This window comes from Trachemys scripta, chromosome 4 (genome assembly GCF_013100865.1).
Source record: "Trachemys scripta elegans isolate TJP31775 chromosome 4, CAS_Tse_1.0, whole genome shotgun sequence".
Taxonomy (NCBI): domain Eukaryota; kingdom Metazoa; phylum Chordata; order Testudines; family Emydidae; genus Trachemys; species Trachemys scripta.
This window is the reverse complement of record NC_048301.1, coordinates 55,050,907-55,070,087: the sequence shown is the minus strand read 5'-3', so window position 1 is coordinate 55,070,087 and position 19,181 is coordinate 55,050,907. Positions and strand designations below refer to the sequence as shown.

General features: G+C 39.9%; 1 protein-coding gene across 15 annotated transcripts in view; it reads left to right on the top strand.

The window, feature by feature from the left end:
* Positions 1–6: 6 nt before the first annotated feature.
* Positions 7–19,181, top strand: part of MEIS2 (Meis homeobox 2) — a 182,098-nt gene continuing 162,923 nt past the window's right edge. For 11 of the 15 annotated variants that reach the window (XM_034768948.1, XM_034768947.1, XM_034768946.1 and 8 more), the window contains exons 1-7: positions 7–251; positions 1,211–1,443; positions 2,873–3,014; positions 3,550–3,600; positions 4,377–4,427; positions 5,313–5,462; positions 15,549–15,663. In XM_034768948.1, coding sequence (XP_034624839.1) covers positions 240–251; positions 1,211–1,443; positions 2,873–3,014; positions 3,550–3,600; positions 4,377–4,427; positions 5,313–5,462; positions 15,549–15,663 — 754 coding nt within the window. In that variant the 5' untranslated portion in view covers positions 7–239. Of the gene's footprint in view, positions 252–291; positions 685–1,210; positions 1,444–2,375; positions 2,566–2,872; positions 3,015–3,549; positions 3,601–4,376; positions 4,428–5,312; positions 5,463–15,548; positions 15,664–19,181 lie in introns of those variants that run through there. The other 4 variants (XM_034768956.1, XM_034768954.1, XM_034768943.1 and 1 more) reach the window with 3 other exon arrangements.

The following is a 19,181-nucleotide window of genomic DNA, read 5'->3' as shown; positions in this document are numbered from 1 at the left end:
AAGAGAGTCAGAGAGAAAAAAGAAGAAATACACAAACATCGTGGTTCTTGGCTGATTATTTTTTATTATTGTTGTTGTTATTATTATTATTATTATTATTATTTACCCAGACTGGAGAATAGGCGAAGTCTTAAGTGGGTTGCCAAAAAAAGGAATCTTCTTCACTGTAAATCACTTTCTTTTCTGGACTGGGATATTAAATATACGACACATCCAGGAGTTTATTGGAGCGCAGACTGATGGCGCAAAGGGTAGGTTTAAATCTCCAACACTTACCTATATATAAATCCTCTCTTAAGAGGGGCCTGTCCGATTTGCTCTCCTCTGTTGCTGATGATGATGGCGGCCAGTATTAAAAAATAGCAGCAAAAATTATTCACCAGCTTTGTGTGTGTGTGTGTGTGTGTGTGTGTGTGTGTGCGTCTCTCTCTCTCTCTCTCTCTGTGTGTGTCTCTGCAATTGTTCCACGCTTTTTTCCTCTCCAGCTTTTCCCCCAGCAGCGCGATTTCCCTGCTACTCTAGCTGCTCAGTAGCACGGGTTTCACAGGGGAAGGTTTGCTGCTGCTGCTGCCGCTGCCGCTGCCTGGGATATCTAAACATATATCTATCCACACATATATTGCTGCTTGTTTTGTCTCTGACTTTGACAACGACAAGGGGAATTGCTACTAAATAATGTTTCTGGTAACTTTCAGATTATTTCCCCCCTCCCCCCATGCACCCTACCTTCTCCTCCCTGCTTCCCAGTGTTTAGTTCTTTATTTATTTATTTGCTTTTGATTCTGTTTATTCATTTATTTCTGCTCTTTGCTTTCTAATTCAGAGTAACTCGAGTTTCTCCCTCATTTCCTTCCTTTTCATCCCAGTTTCCTTGTTAGGGTTTCTTCTTCCTCGATTGAAGCGGACCTTCCCCCCCCCTCCCGGACCTCTTCCCCTCCTCACACGGCCCCCCTCCTTCCCCAACCCTTGCTAGCCTCTGCTCTTTATTTTATTTTATTTCATTTTGTATAATTCTCCCTCCGTTGTGGCTGTTCCTGTTTGGTTTTGCTGTGTTGTGGTCTGTCTGGGTGCTTTACTCTCTTCTGACTTTTGTTGTTGTTGTTTGTTTTTTTTTGTTTTTGTTTTTTCCTCCTCCTCCTCCTCCTCCTTTCTTCTTCTTCCTCTCTCTCTCTCTCTCTCTCTCTCTCTCTCCTGGCCCATTTTTTGACAGTACGATGAGCTGCCCCATTACGGCGGGATGGACGGAGTAGGGGTGCCGGCTTCCATGTACGGAGACCCTCACGCTCCCCGGCCGATCCCTCCGGTTCACCACCTGAACCATGGGCCGCCGCTACACGCCAGCCAGCACTATGGAGCCCACGCCCCGCACCCCAATGTCATGCCGGCCAGCATGGGATCGGCTGTCAACGACGCCTTAAAGCGGGACAAAGATGCGATCTACGGGTAGGTACATGCAGGGTAACCCGGGCGCCATAGCCCGGCTTGCGGCGTGTGTGTTCTGGACGTGGGGAAAGGAGGCAGAGGAGAGGAAGGGTGGGAGAGGGCTCCCATCTGTGGGCATCGGGCTGGCGAGGTTGAAGGGGTAACTGTCTAAAGTCTGCTTTGGAGAAAAAGACGGCTCGTGAGGGTTTTAGGAGAGTCACAGGCACAAATCACTGCTCTGGAGGGAGACCTGTAATGTGGCTTTTTATTAGTAGTAGTAATAATAATTAATAATAAATAATTTTTAGTCTGATGACATCGGAGGGACATAAAGTACCGATAGGAAATGTGCACCAGAAAATACACCCCTATACGTGAAAGTTGTTTTTTCTTTTTTCTTTTTTTTCTCTCGGAGAGGCAGAAGTTAGGAGCTGAGACAGGGGGTGGATACCACGGCACTGGATTTTAGCTGAAGCAGTGTTGTTCTGGTTGATCAAGATGCCATAATAACACTCCTCTAGCACTGTAAATAAAGAAGTATTCAAATCGCGGAAGACAGAGTAATAGCAGAGGGGCTCACTTCTGGCAGACAACTCTTCTTTGAAATGGAAAAAAATTGGAGGCAGTGAGTTGAGCTTCCCTGTTTAGAAAGAAAAAAAATTAAAAAACCCAAACCAAAACAACAAACCCCTGTACCAATGCAATGCTTTGGGGGAATGACACAGGTTCCTTTCAGTGCAGTAAATTACCCCAAAAGAAGAGCTAGTAACCTCTATGACACAAGGAGGGCCCACGATCAGAGCTACAAAGGGGGGAAAGTGGCAAACACACACTTACTACTTAACACAGAGATATTTTTTCATGACTACTCCAATTATGGGAAAATATTTCTAGAAGTGCTTCTCCCTCCCCCTCTCCAGCTCAGTTATCTAGACAGCTGGTATTTTACTTGGGTGTGCTTTCTAAGCCAGGAAACTTCACCACATTTTTGCTAGCAGTCTCCTTTAAAAATAATAAAGAAAAACCCCAACTACGAAGTAGTTCAAACAGTTTGCGTAACAGTGTTTCTCATTTTGGGTTCTAGCTTGGGGGTAGAGATGGGATTGTCCCGGTTTCATATTATTTAAAGCTGTGGCTAAAAGTGTAAGATTCACAGCTGAGCTACTGTCATGGGTGCATGCGTTTATTTTGTTCGGTGTTTATGTTATTTTTGTCTCTGGTTTGTGGGATATGAACAGTGGATGCGGTTTGGGATTTTACATTTTTAAAATATTTTTTGACGTTTTCATTTGTATTTGCCCGGTTTGAAGGCGTAGTTGAGGGCTGCAGGGTGTAATGTGTGTGTGTATATATATATATATGTAAGTATATATATATATACTTGTTGATTAGAGCTCTTCTTTCTTGCCTCTCTCCCCCCTCTCTTTCTTTGTGTGTCACTGCCCGGTAGGCACCCGTTGTTCCCCCTGTTAGCGCTTGTCTTTGAGAAGTGCGAGCTGGCGACCTGCACTCCCCGGGAGCCTGGTGTGGCCGGCGGGGATGTCTGCTCCTCGGACTCTTTCAACGAGGACATCGCGGTCTTCGCTAAACAGGTCCAGCACTTTTTCACAGCCCTACGACCCCGCTTCGCCCCTTACCCCCCACACAAACCACCTATCACCGCACTTTCAGAGAGAGAGAGAGAGAGGCTCTCATCTTTTGATTCCACACTGGAACTGGGGATTAGGGTGTGGAGAGGAAAATGTGTTCTGCCACCGATCCGAAGTGGCCTCATCCGACAAGAGTCGGTTCCAGTCTGTTGAAACTAGTTCATCCAACTCCTCGCTCCCCCAAACCCTCAGCCCCACCAACCCAATCCCTGTGATCGAGTTGTTAGCCAGACACACTCACCCAGAGAAATAAAAGAGATCAAAAAGGAGAGGGCTCTGAAAGGACAGAGGCACCGGGCTGGCTGCAGTTTAGACTCTTTTTCACACAATTTGTTATTTCACGGAGCGTATGAATATTTTAATCTGGCCTGGGTGTATTTCGACTCGCTAGTTTGTCACATGCTTTTCCTTCAAGTTATTCGCTGACAGGACTTTGAACCGGGGCTGCAATTTACACTGATTTTCCTTCTTCTCGCAGGTCCGCGCTGAAAAACCACTTTTTTCTTCAAACCCAGAGTTGGACAATTTGGTAAGGCTTCCACGTTTGCCTTCCCTCCCACCCCTTCACTGTAGTTTGTGATATTAATATAACAAGCACCTTTCTAAAACATGAAGGGATCGTTGTGAGTGAGCAGGCTGGAGGCGGCCGAAAGTTACAGGTTCAGCCATCCAGGGTTTAGGACCGGGGAGGGGGAAGGCAGAAAGATTAAAAAACTACATCCAAAAGGCTTCAAAGAGCTTCACTTTTAAAGTGAACCAGGGCAAACTCTGAAGTCCCAATGCATTGCAAAGCTGTGTTTAAAGCCGCGGGAAGCGACAGTGAAGGAAATAACTGCTTAAGAAGAGAGAGCTGGAGATTTCTAGCGCAATTCTTTTGCTAATGCGGATGATTTCAATAGTAAAAGTGCCTAAATCCGCTTGTAAAGAAGATGCCAAACGATGCATCTTGAGCGTTTCCCCTTTTTTTCTTTCTTTTGAGGTAGGTGTGTGTGTGTGTGTGTGTGTGTGTGTTTGGTTGGTTGCTGTGCGGACCCTCAGAAATAAGTGCTGGGGGAGACAGAGGGGGATTTCTCTAGATCCCAGTGAGACACTAATCACCGCTCTTAAAATAAATATGATAAAAATCGAGTGCTTAGGGTTAAGGTTGATCAAAATTGCTCAAGCGTGACAAGTGAGCTAAAAACCTGGCTAATGAGTGTGCGCCCTGACAAGCCCCCTCTCTGCCCATTGGGGCTCGCAGCTCTGCTCAGACCCCAGTGCTGCGTCCTTCTCACAAATAACTCCTCGCTCAAAACTTTCTTTCAGATGATCCAAGCAATACAAGTACTAAGGTTTCATCTTTTGGAATTAGAAAAGGTAAGACCAAGGGAGCTGGGGTCTGTGAATCCCACTCTCATTATCCCTTCCCCTCCTCCCCCAATGATTTGTTTTAGACACTTATAAACATTGTCAAATAATATAGGGGAAACGCAGTTTGATATTGTAACCTGGGCCCTAAGACCATGTGACACTCGACAAACATGCCGATCCCAACCCCGCATTTCTTTTTAATTGTAATTCGAATGGATCTTTTAAAAAATAGTTTAACCCCTTTACATTCACCCGACTCTTTTAAATGCATGCGATTTCGCTGAGTCAGAATATTATTTTCAAAATGAAATAACCCCTGCTCTAATCCAGATCTCATCGCCATATTAACCTCAGTCAGCCTTAAATATTATGATTAAGCAGAAGGTGACGGGGGTAACTGTGCTTTGAGATGAGACTGGGATTTTTTCAGAGCATAGGCGCACTTATTTATTTTTACAAGTCCTGGAAATACATACATCTCTGCCACAGATCCCATCACAAGTTACCCTCTATACCTGGCTGGACTGAGTATGCTCCAGCGATATTGGCTAGGGCCAGTTTCCAGTGTTTTGATGTTATCACCAAATCCGATTTTCCTCTATAGACTAGACTGTGCCCAGTATCTCTCTCTCTCTCTCATCTCTCTCTCTCTCACTTGTTGCTGCGGCCAGTCTCCAGAGAATAATATGTGCTGCAACAATTTCTCTATTGTTTCCTTGTCTTCAACTTTTATGTCCCTTAATTAGAGTTACTCGTGGAATAGATCACAGAGTTTCTCTTGCTACAAAAAAAAATTAAAATAAAATAAAAAGAAGAAGAAGAAGAAGGAAAGGAAAAAAAAAGAAAAAGAAAAGCTGCAACCCGATATTTTGCCTTCCTTTCTTTTTCCAGGTCCACGAGTTGTGCGATAACTTTTGCCATAGGTACATTAGTTGTTTGAAAGGAAAAATGCCAATCGACCTAGTTATTGACGAAAGGGATGGCAGCTCCAAATCTGACCATGAAGAACTCTCAGGATCTTCCACAAATTTAGCCGACCATGTAAGTCCTCTTGATCCCTTTATAGCATTTTTAAAGACTCTAACCTGCTTAGGAATCGCCTTTTTTTAGCCTGTGTAAGTCTCTCTCTCTGCCCCCTCCCCATTCCCCTACGAGTTTTAAAGTTCTTCTTATAGTCGATTCTCCCCCCCCCCCCCTTCTCATTCTATCTGTAGCACAGGGAGTTTGCTTATGATTTGTTAAGTTTCCTGATCTGGGCGACTTGCAGCGCTAGCAAATTGTCTGTTTGATGTGGTGATCGGTGCTTTTTCTGCTTTGCTAACCCTGTAATCAATGCAGAAATGCAAGAAAACAGAGTCGAAAAAGTTAGGGGGAAAGTTTGGTGACAATCTCTACTCCCCCCCCCCTTGTGCAGATGACAAGTGCTGAGAATTATTGGCAGTTTTACACTGCATTAAGAAAAGGGTTAACACATTGGAGTTTCCAATGCTTTTGCTTTATAGCAATTTATTGTCAGAATATGGACTTATTGCCAAGTGCCCGAAGCATCTTCATAATAAAAGACAGTAACCTTGATGAACCAATTATTAACAAAGTATTACAGAAAGCTGGAGAGAATTATGATTGAGTAACCGTAGGTTAGCGGTTGATTTTAACACTTTAGTAGTTGGTGAGTTATTGTTATGTGTGTAGGACTAAACGTTGGTGCTCATGATAAGAAGAGTGGCTTTTCTTCTCCGGCTTGTGTTTTGGTGCAGATCTTGTGATGCTTTAGAATGTGTATATACAAATACATAGACATTTACAGTGGGGGAAATGAAAGAAAAGATTGCAGCTGGTAGCGGAGAAAAGGGAACGAAATAGCTATGGTTAAAAAGAGTGGGTGTGAACTATAGTTTATTTATAGGAATGCATCCCTGGGGAGAAAGAGGTTTACACAGTTTTAGGTTCAATTGAACTCATAATCTAAATGATACATCTAATATTTTAGCCGTTGAAATATTCATTTAACACCCCGTGTGTCTTAACCATACTTTGCACAGGCGCCCAGCTGTCCTTTCTTGTGTGGTAAAAAATGTAGATTTAAATTAATAGAGAATCAGGTTTCTATGAGCTTCTTTTCATATTTAAAATAGGTTGTCTGCATATTTAATAATCGTATTTGATCTGTATTGAAATCCATGATAAGAAATAAAATAATATATTTTAAAAAAGTCTCCAACCCGGAGTGCTTAAAGTTCCAGGACACTGAAAATGGTTTCTGTATTCCAGGTTTTAGCTTTCAATTCTTCATTTGTATTTGGTAAACCTTGAGGGGCTATATTCTTATGATAGTATGCATTTTAGACTTATTATTTTCAAATAAAAATGTATGCAGCAGTTACTGAAAGTTTCTCTGCTTATCAGTTATCTCATCTGTAGATAATAGAGTCTATGAGGCATGACAGTAGTTTTTAAAATATCTGTTTTATGGCATTTTCAACCCTAAATTTGTATGCACAAGCATTAAGGGACTAGTAGAAAAGAAATTTAAATGAGTGGTAACCTGAAAGATATAGGCTCATTCTGTATAATTCAGAGCAATACAAAAAACCTACATGTTTTTTCCAGTACAGTTTCTTTATAAGAGTATGTTTCAAGTGGAAGTGTAGAAATGGACCACGCTGATGTTTATATTGAAGAGATTAGATAAACTAGCCTGTTTAGGGTTCTGGCAGATGGCGAATACTCAAGCCAATTTGCAGTGCTCCATTATAATATTTAAATTCACACACAATGATAGGACAAGGTTGGAAGGGGTTAGCATTTTGATAATTTGATAACTATTATCTTCACTAAGAAGAATCTCCTGTTGTTTTTGTGGCCCAAAAAACAAACTCAAATAAATATGACAACCCATTTATCTTGCACCCTTTAGGGTTTACCACTTCATTGGGTATTATAATTTAAAGCCTTTTATTTCCTGGAGATTTGAGCTATAACATTTTTTACTTTAGCCCCCTGCTATTTGTTTTGAAAGGAAGCAATAATTTGTGCAACCAGAACACCAACTGGGAAATGAAGAGTTGTATCATAGTTACATTTTATTCATGCGTTTTGGGAAATGTGTCTCCTTATTGGATTTTTTTTTAATGTTAGCTTGTTTTCCCACCAAAACTTTGGATCTCTTCAATATATATATACACACTTCACTAGCGGCTATATTAAGGAATGTATATAACTGCGCTGTTCTATATTAAGGAATAATTCACTTCTACTTCTAAAGAAGGAAAACCTTTTCTATTTGTCGGTATGCAAATACCAGAATAAAAATTGAAATGTTCTTTTGTGAGCATCTACCTAAAAAATGGAATAGTTCAAGCATGCAAATTTGTCCAGTTTTACTCTCCAGGTTATTTTTTCATTGGTTTGATATGCATATTTAATACATAGCCCCAGGCTAGATCTCATTTGGTGAAAATTGGTGCAGGGGTGTTGATGATCCCCTTCAGAAGGACAGAGACAGCATGTTGTTTCCTCTGTTTTATCTGTTGGCCCACTGTTCTGATCCAGGGATCTTCCCCCTGGTTTTATTTGCACATGAAATACTAGAAGCATTTCAACTGATTGGCTATGAATAATGACAGCTAAAAAGAAGTGTAGTTTAATTTGTTGTGTGCCAAGGTTTCTCTTGTGGAGGTGACAGTTTGTGACAGCTATTTGACACCCCCAAAATCCATACACCTCTCTTCTTATTAAGTGGTATCAAGCTACATTGTGTGTGTGTTTTATGTGTATGTGTAGGGTGGTGGTGGTGGTGGCAGCAGTATATTAGGTACTAATGCAGCTCTCAATATTATTCCTTTTGCCAGACTTGAAAATATAGCTGAAGGAAAGTAACTAAAAGAAATATGAGTCTACCCAGTATTTACAGTGTGACTTCTGAAAGTGGGATATTCAGATGCTGTATATTTCCTTTCTAGAAGTCTACTGCTGTGATATTTATACAACTTAATTGGGGGGGGGAGGGAATGGGGAAGGGGAGGAAATCATTGATCTCTGCAGAAGCAATACCTGTGCTGGAAAAGCAGGCAGTCTTATGCAGTCTTGTCATATGTGTTTGGTAATAAATGCACATATTGAATTTTATTTTAGTGCACTATTAACTGTTATGTAATACAGTGAGTGTAAGGGGGGCAGAGACTTTGTAAATCAAATCCTGTAGTGCTAGTCACTGAAAAGCTGCAACTTTTGTTATTATTCTGCTATGTTTAGTAAATATAACAGCCCATACTTAGTGTTTGAAATTTTAACATCCTAATTTTTTGTTATTGCTCTGAGGTATTAAGTGTAGATGGAAAGAAGTTAATTACAGCCATGCCCTGCCTGCACCCGATCAGTTAAGGAGGTATGGGGGAGGGGGGGAACCTGCCCAAACTGCAGTTCAAGTTGAGTTTCCCAGCTATGAAAATTTATCATTGTTCAATATAAACATGTAGGGCCCAATCCTGCATTCCACACACACTAAATTCCCACTGAGGTTGATCATAAATCTTTTCTTAAAAAAAAAGATCCCAGTTTGAAAAGTCTATTGCTCATGGTATTTGAAGAATCATAAACTTTTTCAAAGTCTATAATATTTCTCTGCTTTGCTTTATTTACATTTTCTTTTGTGCACAGCTTTGACTCATACCATACAATTCTTCCCTGAGTCCAAATCTGAGTTAGGGCCTGATGCTGCTCTCACAGAAGTTAATGTCAAACGTCCCGCTGGCTTCAGTGGGAGCAGGATCAGGGTCTCAGTCTGCTCGACATTTGTTTATATGCTGTAGTCAGTTGAAAATTGAGGTACTAATAAACTGATCATTCATAAAATGTAATTAAAAATAGATAGATAAAAACATAGCTATCTCTTTTTTTATAAAATAAGCTTTTCCAGATTAGAAATCTGATGCCCTAGCAGTAACACATAAATAGTGGTTTGAATGTTAAACCTTTCTGTTGTCAGATCAGGATACATTAGCTCTCATTATTATTATTATTATTTAAAATCAAGTTGTTTTATAGTATTCTAATACTCCTTTTAGAAAGGTTAGTGCTGAGCAACCTAAAGGTGTCTTGCAAATCAGAAAAATTAAAAATGGGGGTCTCCTACGTCTGTCACAGGTTGTATAGTCTTGCCTATTGGTAAGATTTCATTGTCAGTTGAGCAGTGAGCAAATTAGTGAGGGCCTGATACTGCATTCTCCATGCTCCCCAATATCCCATGGACTTCAGCAGGAGTTTTGTGTATACCAGGAATGCAGGATCAGACCCTAAAGTGTCCTTCTGGTTTGTCAAATGTCAAAAGGGAACCTAGATAGTTATAGCAATAGTAATAAGGCAACTACTTTTATATAACCAAGTTTCTTAGTGTGTAGTTTAAGATTTGGAATGTTCTTTGTGATCTGCCACCATGTGTCATTGGGTGGGGGCTTCTAATACACTAAAGAATGTTGTATTTTTCTGGTTTTTGATTGCTGGTGCCTTTCCTAAGCATTTAAATACAAGCAAATTTAACTATTTTTATTTGATTAAACTTCATTGTGTTTCACAAATCTGAGAGATGATAATGCATTTCATTATCTCACTGATGTTGGCATTTCCTCTTTGGTTTAGGTGTTGTCTATCTGATCCCAAGTTAGGTTGGAAAATTATATTTACATTGCGTTTTTTTTTTTGCATGATAATAATTTAAAAGTAGTAATATAACTTCAGAAGAAGGGTTGCTAGATAGAATTAAAAATCCTGACTGTTCGAGTCTTGGTTCTATACAGACAGGTGGTTTACATGTTTGATTCAAAGTTAAACTGATGACTACAAAAGTGCAAGGCGCCTATATATCGTTTAAGAATGATGCCACTTTCTAGGACTGTAAACAGTTCTTCCTGAAACTTCATTCAAATGCAAAGTAAGTGTGGTGAGAAGGTCAAGATTTTTTTTTAAAATAGCCATGTATGAAACTTGCACGTATGTATAAGTAAGCAAATTACTTCTTTTCAATAGACCAAAATGCCTTGTGTTTTGTTTTACTTATGTAATGCTGATAGATAATGCAACACTGCTTTTAAGTCTAGTCAGTCATATATTAAATACAGATCTGTGAGAAAGTAAGCCTCAGTGATACAGAGCTTTGACTTCACTGTAAATATATATATCAAGCCAAATTAGAGTTTTTCATGTTCCGTTTATTTATTGAAAGTTTCTTTATATATGTTTATTATTGCCATTCACTACAGCAGTCTCTAAGACCTCATATCCTGAATTACATTATTATATCTTATATGGGTGTATATGAGGTTTTTGTCTGGCTCAGTATATTGTGTTTTAATATATCAGGGCATGCAGGGCCAAATTCTTGTTGTCTTAATCACATTAGTAGTCACTGATCTCAAAGGTGCTGCTTGTGTGAGTACGGTGAGCAGAACTTGGCTCATAGGCTCTGGGAAAACAGTGCCATTGTGAGACTTGTTAAGATCAGTTGCAAAGTTGATTTACAAGATGTTGAGTGAAATTAATTTTAAGTTATCTTAATTGGGAATCAGATGTGTAGCTGTTTTATTTACACACCATGGTTGTGTAGTTTCCACTTTTTTATTTGATAAGCAAAATACCTGGGCCCAATCCTACATTTATTGTCCGTCTAAAACTTCAATTAAAGTCTGTGGGTGGACTCCTGCTGACTGTACTCACAAGAGTATCATTTGAATTCAATTGGCCTGATTTTGATTTTACTTACACCATCATAAATCAGGAGTAACTTCACTGTGGTTAATTGAGTTATACCACCATAAAACCAGTGTGAGATCACAATCATCTCTAGTGGGACTGCTTGTCAGACTTTGTTCAGTGGAAGTTTTGGGTGCACAAGGAATGCACAATCATCTGGCGCTACATTTGCATTTACATAGCCGTCTTGCAAGAGTTAACCTACCAACCTTTGCACCAGAACAAGAAAAGTGACCAGCACTGTATCATATTAACAAACAGATGCCTGCATGCAATCCTGATTTAATAAATTATTGTTCTGTAGCAAATGTGCTTTGGAACATCTCTCCTTAAGCAATACTGTACTAGTTAAAAATGTGTACAGTTTCCACCAGATTTGCAGCATCGACAAAAGAGTAACACATCAGATTTGCTTCATATACCCAGAGACTCTTGTCCTTTCCATGCTCTTTTCTAGATTTAGCAAAATTCAATGATGGTGCTAAATCAATTTTTTTTTAACTTTCAAGGGAGAAAACACTGGCAAAATTGTGTTTTCTAGGGAAGGCTGTGTGTGTAAATGAGAAACAGTGGATAGCAGCAGAGTGATCTCCTGTGGCCCTGCTAGTACAAGCTTTCCCCATATTGTCTCCTGCTTTTATATTAATTACAACTTGCATTATCAGCTGCGAGTCTGTAGCCCGGCAAATAGAAAATACTGCCCCTGGAGACCTAGCTTCTTGTATCTATTTTCCATCTCCTTCTATTGTGCTCCACTCAGTATTCACTGCTTTTCTCCTGGTAACACTGCTCTTTAACACAATTAGGTAAGAGCAAGAAGAGCACCATATTTGACTCCCAATTATTAAAACTACTGGGAATAGATACATGTGCACTGTCTGCCTTCTATGGTACACTGCTGTAGTTTAGTTCATGGTTAAATACATGTGCATTTATGTTATAGTGTATGTGTGTGTATGTGTATATACATATATATAAAATCAGCATATGCATTTTAATCACACCACTCTTTGATCTTTCTCTGCAAAGCACATTTTTAAAGCTAACAATATTATTCACAAATTGATAAGAAGCTATGTTAACAGTTTATAAAGCAATTCTATCTATCTATAACTCTTTTTAGAGCAATACCATGGGCCTGATCCAAAGCCCAATGAAGTCAATGGAAAAACTGCCATTAACTTTAGTGGGCTTTTGGGGAAGGCTCTCTATATGCATAATAGATTGTATTGATTAGTTCCATCAGAGTAATTCTCTTAAAATGTATATTTGGGTACCAGTTTTGCTTCAGTATTCATAAAATTACTGCAAATGACTGGGAATGTGTCCAGGAAGATTTTCTTGAGGGATGCAAAGTTGGAACCTGTCTAGGAAAAAAAGTAAGAAGTTGGATTACACATACACACACTCACACATACCTTAATCCAAAGAAAAATAGTGGTGCCTCATGATCCACCCTTATGGTTTCTGATCACAGTTTTTATAATACAAAAAAGTAGTTAATTTCCCTGTGCTTAACATATTCTTAGTATTCTATGATTGCAACTTGTAAATAACCACTTTATTATTTTTATCTCTCCACAAAATGCTGCCAAATTCTTTTCCTCAAGAAACCCGTGTCATAAGAAATACACTGAGTTCCAAATCAATACAGTCTGTCTTTCTAAAACTCAGTCTACAAACTGAGGTCAAGCACAACTTGGACTGGTATAGACAGCTAGGGTTTTCAGCTGCGGGAAGTCTGATTCGGTGATGCTTTCCAAATCATTACATTTTCGGAACAGAAGACTGGTCCAGCTTTTGAAATACTGTATGATAGGTTTTGGATGACATTTGCCTTAAAACATAGCTGAGGTGTTACTGGTTAATTATTGTAATTTTCATATGTATGGTAAGGAGCTTTAACAGCAACCAGATTAAGAGAGCCTGCAGTGTATAAAATTAACATAACTCGCTGTGTTCTCTGAAAAGTTTAGCCTAGGTGAACATGTTGCAATTATTATATTCTAAAAGAAGGTTCCAGCCTGATGTTGTTGGAGGGCTAAACTCATGCCATGCTATTGTTTCTTCCCTTTTTCATGTATTTCTTCTAGCTCTTTATCTGATTACCATCCGGCAAACAGCTGACGCTAAGAGGCTGCAGAGGGCTGAAGAGCTCCTGTCTGCTGTTTGCCTTCAGCTTGAAGCTATTTGAGTGGTTTCCTAACTCAGAGATAAAAAGAGGAGCTCATAGGCAGAACTCTTATTTTAATCCAGGCTGCAAAGAAACTTACTCAATCTTTGCATTTTATTTCTGTCTGAACTTTCTCCCCCACTTTATTTTCATTCATAGTCTATTTTTTAATAACGTCTGAGCTGCTTTGACTCTTTAGACTTTTCATCTTTCTTTTTGTTTTTATTTTCACCTGACTTTGCAACATGATGGTAACATACTTTTTATTATGGTTTTGGGGATGGCGATAATTAGCTTTTGGTGGATTTAGTTGGTACAACAGTCTCAACAAACATATAATACTAGTGTGTTATCAGTAATTTTTGATAGTCTTTGTTGCAGTTCTATATTAGAGAAAGTATGTGAGTTAGTTCAATAGAGTTTGTACCCTAAATCCTGTCAGCCGTGCTGACGGGTTATGGCTATTGTGGATCCTGGGACAAATCCTGCCTGATTTACTCATCCGTGTAGTCCAATTGATTTAAGTGGGACTGTTTGTGTACATAAGGCAAGCAGGATTTGGCTCCCTATTAGTTTTTGGTTACTTAAGATCTGATCCAAAGCCTGTTGAAGTCAATGGAAGTCATTTAATCGACAACAGTGGGCTTTGAATCAGGCCCGTAAAGTTTGGTTGGGTTTGGATAAAAATATTATCTGGCTGCTCCACTATATATTGCTGTAATGCATGTGGTATCAATCAGTTTTGGGAAATTACCTAGACAGGGTTCATTGTATATACAAGGCTTGATTCTGATCACACGTACACTGGTTTTACTCAGGGTAACGCCACTGATTTTATTTGATTTACTTCTGATTTACAGTGGTGTCAGTGAGGTCAGAATCAGGCTGTATATGCATCAGCATACATCATTCACAGTTCATGGTATTTGCTGATGTTGTAGCAGTTTAGAGTGTGCATTATTTTCTCAACCAAGATTTTTTTATTTTTCAAAACTTTTCTTGTCTGAAAGTGTTACAATGTGCTTAATCTAAGTTGTCACATACAGGTGACAAGTAATGCAGGTCCAGCCCCAAGTCTGATCTGTTTCATGTGTTCTTGCTCTCCTTTTTTGCCAGAGGAAATTCCATCTCTTGCCTGCCTTCATGTGGTGCTGATAAAGCTCTTCCTGTACAGTAGAATTCCTGTTTTCCTTTAAGCAACAGCAGGGTATTGGGAATGATCAGGAAAGGGGAGGAGGACCAGGAGGAGACTACACTCAACAAAGTAGCACTGAACTGTAACTTTCAGTTTTCCTCACTTATCCTTTTAAATAGGAGTTCTTCACTCTAGAAAAACCAATACTCAATAAATTAAAAGCTATCATGAGTTATGTGACTGAAGTAAAGTAGTAGAAGTCTTACTTAGCCAAGTATTGTCAAACTTCATATGTCTGTCTTTTACATTCTTTTTTATTGTATTTTATGTGTATTAATGTAGAAAGAATTACATAAAAATCACCATATATATTATTTTATATAATCACCTGGTGATTATGCTTGACAGTTCTTGTAAGTGAACTGTTAAAGAGCGATACATCTAGAAAGTCTTTAAAAATGTGTCATATCGAAGAAAAAAATTCTTTACTAGTATATATAATGTGTTTCAGAGAGAGCTTATTTTTCCCACAGCTCTGCGTTTGCTTGAAATATTTCCAATATTCAAACTGGTGGCAGAGAGATGGGTGTGAGGGTATGCTCCCCTCCCATCCACTTTTTCCTTTACTTTTTAAAATACTTTAAAAAAGAAATTCCCTCTCACCTAACCAGATGTGGCAAAAATGGGGGAGAAAATGTGGCACTAAACCCACTCCAGTTTGAGCTTCAAGTATTAGAGAAAAAAACATGTCAACTCATCTGCAAATAGTTCATCAGGAAATACTAAAGTTTTTGGCAGAAGTGTTTTACTGCTCTACTATTAAAACAATTAATCCCAGATAGCTGTTGGAAGAGTAAAAATCAGTCCTTTATTTTACCAAATAAATCTTTGTATGTCCTCCGCTTCTAACTACTGAAGACATATTACATTGTACAAACAGTATCAGTATTTGGCACATTTCACAAATGCTAATGTGTATACTTTTCCTCCTTCCCCCTCTGTTTTCTTTCTGTTCCTCATTTGCTATTGGAATGGGAACTGTGGAAAAAATTCCTTGGCATTCTGACACCAGAACCCTTCATCTTGGAGAGACCACGATGATGCAACCTCAACGCATTCAGCAGGCACACCGGGGCCCTCCAGTGGGGGCCATGCTTCCCAGAGTGGAGACAACAGCAGTGAGCAAGGTAAAAGGTCAAACTTTTTCCCTGAGCAAAGTAGGCATGACTAAAATAACTTTGGCTTTTTTATGATATCAGTACATCTGCCTTAGTGTAAACATGGAGTGGCAGGCTTGCAGTGTAATCAGCTGTAACTTAGGGAGACACTATTTCCTTTTCTTAACCTACTTAGCTGCATTTTATTATTATTTCAAAGCGAAATATCTAATCTTCAAACAAGCTTTGTAATAACAATTGATTAGTTCTGCCAATTCCTTTACAAATTTGGTTATCTGCAGTTTATTTTTGAGTGGTGTAAGTAAATATAATGACAGGCATACTCTCCAGCTGTGATGCAGTAGTTTGTACTGGACTGTAAACAGAGAATTTAACTTGTAATATTAGCTATAAAAGGACTCCTATAGCAAGCCGTAAATCTGTTACAGCATATAAGGAAGATGCAGAAGTCAACTCTGACTGACTGAAAAAAATCTTGTGCAGTGGTTGCCTGTATAATATGTTTTCTGAAAACATGAATTTTGAATGCTTGATAGAGACAGACTCAGGCTGCAAAATTCAAGTCCAGAACTAGATTTTGAAAACCCCCGACTCTCCAAAGTTCAGGAAGGCCACAGCTTTGTACCTTGTTCAGCCATTTCTGCCTGTGCCAAGCGGGTGTCAAACACTGCCAATAGGACTGGGTAGCATGTTACACCTGCTTTGCACTCACTTGGCACAGGTGTAAATGACTGTGCAAGGTGCAAGGCAGTGGAGAGAGTCAGGCTCCAGGTGCTCAGAAATTGAGTTTTGGTGGAATCTCTTATATAGATGAGGCTCACTGTAATTTTGGGATTTTGATTTGGGTTCACATTTTAAACATTCCCGAGGTTCAGTGTGGTAGTTGCAGTTTCTCTTTGGTATATTGAACTGGGGCCCTCTCCTGTTGTTATAGATTATTTGTACAGGGTGCATTTAGATTGTTGCTGCTAGAAAGTGGAAGAGGTTATGATAAAGGGTTTGATCTTACTCCCATTTGAGTCATTCAGGATCTTTTCATTAACTTCAGTGGGAGTTGGATCAGGCCTTAAGTCAATGGGAGTCATTCCATTGACTTTAACTAGATTTGGACCAGGCCTGTAATGAACTATAACAGCCACAGTAACTAATGACAAAGAAGGCTTTAGTTATAAAGCACCAGGTCAGTGAAACCTCTAGTAATTAACTAGCAAACTTTATGGTTTATAGATATAGATATAATCAATATGGATTTCTTGTCACTAAAATGATGATGATTTAGTGGAATATTTATTTATTTTTTTAAAGCGCCCATCCCTGTGGCATTTGGGAGTATGACATAACTTAAATACATCAATGCATTATTCTAAACTGTCCATCCCAAGCAGGACACATAGGCCTCATTCCTGTATCCACGCCCTACTCCCAACAACCATAAATAATTCAGCAATGATCTAGCATCCAACAATGCTTGACCACAAAGCCATGTCTTGTACTGCAGCTTGGAGGACAGAAAATTTGAGCTCTGGTTGATAGCCAGCAGGAGTGAGTTCCGTGGTTCTGGGATCCTGCACCTGAATACCCAACTTCTAATCTCCAGGCATGTAAATCTAGGGGCTGTCAGCAAATACTCCTAGGCTGACCTCATTATTTGGTATGAAGCATAGGCAGAGGTCAACCCTAAGGTAGCCAGATGTAAGATCTATCATTCTAAGTTATGGTCTGTGGTATTGTATGCTCACAAATATACTATACTTATTTAGGCATCCAGTGGGCTCCTGTGTAGGAACCAATTTAATCACTTGAGTGTTGCCTGGTGTGCTAGGAAAAATATATACCTAAAGTGCTTCCCCATCTACCTGGTATGTTTCCTTTTGAAGTGCCAATCTACAAATTGAATGTCAGGAGTCCAGTCAGCTGCTAGCACTTGAAAGATGTACACTCCTGTGATGTTTAGGTAAAACTCCCATTGAAGACTATGGCCTAGATGCCTCCCCTCCCGCATCCTCCCAGGGAAATTACAAGAGGGTACCTATTGGAAGAAAATTCTGCAAGAATCCCCTTGTTGAATTTTCCTTGGATTGTTCCATTAGAGGGGCAGGATTGGCCTCATAACTACTGAACAGGCAGTGGTTCTATCCCCAAGCCACATGGATCCCCAGAATCTGAAAGAGGCGCAGCCATCTGTGAGGAGAATCTGTGCCTCTCCTCCAGGTCTGGGATCCACTTGTCTGACCCTTGCTGGCTCTCTGATCATCTGGCTCCACTGAAACTGCATTGCCAAGGCTCTCCCTGGCTGCTGCCTCTGGGGCACTGCTCCTCCAATGGGGTTTCTCTGGGATGGAAGAGTTCATGAAAGAGTTAATGCAGCCTCAGATTGCATTAATATCCCAATGGCTTTTCCACCAGTGTCAGGTGGGGTGGCAGAGGTAAGTGATCCACATTGCTCCTCCTCAGTCCTGCCTCTTGACCTTCCACTCTTTCCTGGCCCTCCTGGCCCTTCCTTTCCTGATCCTCCTACTCATTCCCCTGACCCACCCGTTCTCAGATCCAGCTCTCTCCCTTAAGGGAAGGTCAGTGGGATCTGGTGATGGGTGGATGCTGCCATCAATGTTGTTGACCCTCTGTGCAGGATAAGGTAGATCCACACAAAGGGCTCCTCCCATGATGTTGTGACTAGAAAGCATTAAGCCATATGGGAGTTTTGCCTGTTTAAGGAGTGCAGTATCTGACCCAGAATGCCACAGCACAGCGGCTGCCCATTCAGCATCAAAAGGGGTAATGTAGGGGAAGTTTGAAATTAGTTAAAATATTTTGGCACTGAAAGAGTTACAAAAAGGGCCTTCAGGCAGTGAATGATGAAATACTATCCTAATTTTATTAGTGGTGAGTGTCTGTGTTGTTTTTAGCATGTCACCTCGGCTGTACAAGGGGAAACTACACTATACGCTGTATCGATCATCTAACAAACATAACTACTGGTGACCTGTAATCTACCAAGCATTTATTGACTTTAGCCTGGTTCAGATTCACAGACCCAGGCCAATGTCACAAAATACTATTGTAGTGAATAGTAAATAATGTAGTAAATATAATCAGCTTTTTTTTCTCCAGTGAAAGGGAGAAAGGGTTAAATACATCTAATAATAAAAATAAAACATTCAAAACATTTTACAAAGGAGGGGGGGAAAGGAGAAGCTGATTTAATGGTCTAATGAGGCCATCTTCCAGAGACTTGTTTTGTGTAAGGCTTGCTTTGACCTTTCGCTTTGCTCAGGAGCCCAACGCTTCATTTTTCACATTCTTGCAATTACGTTAACGCTTCAAGCATTTCTGACTCCAAGTCAGCTAGCAACACCAGGCATAACTCAACACTGTGAGTTTTTCTCCTCTCTGTAGATTCATTAACAGGTCACTGGGGTCCCAACTGAAATTTAAAACTGACTGGTTCTGTTGGGTTAGTTGAGTTATGGCAAGGGAGACAGCAGGAAAGGGGCTGAGAGAAGGGGAGGAGAGATAGAAGACCCTAG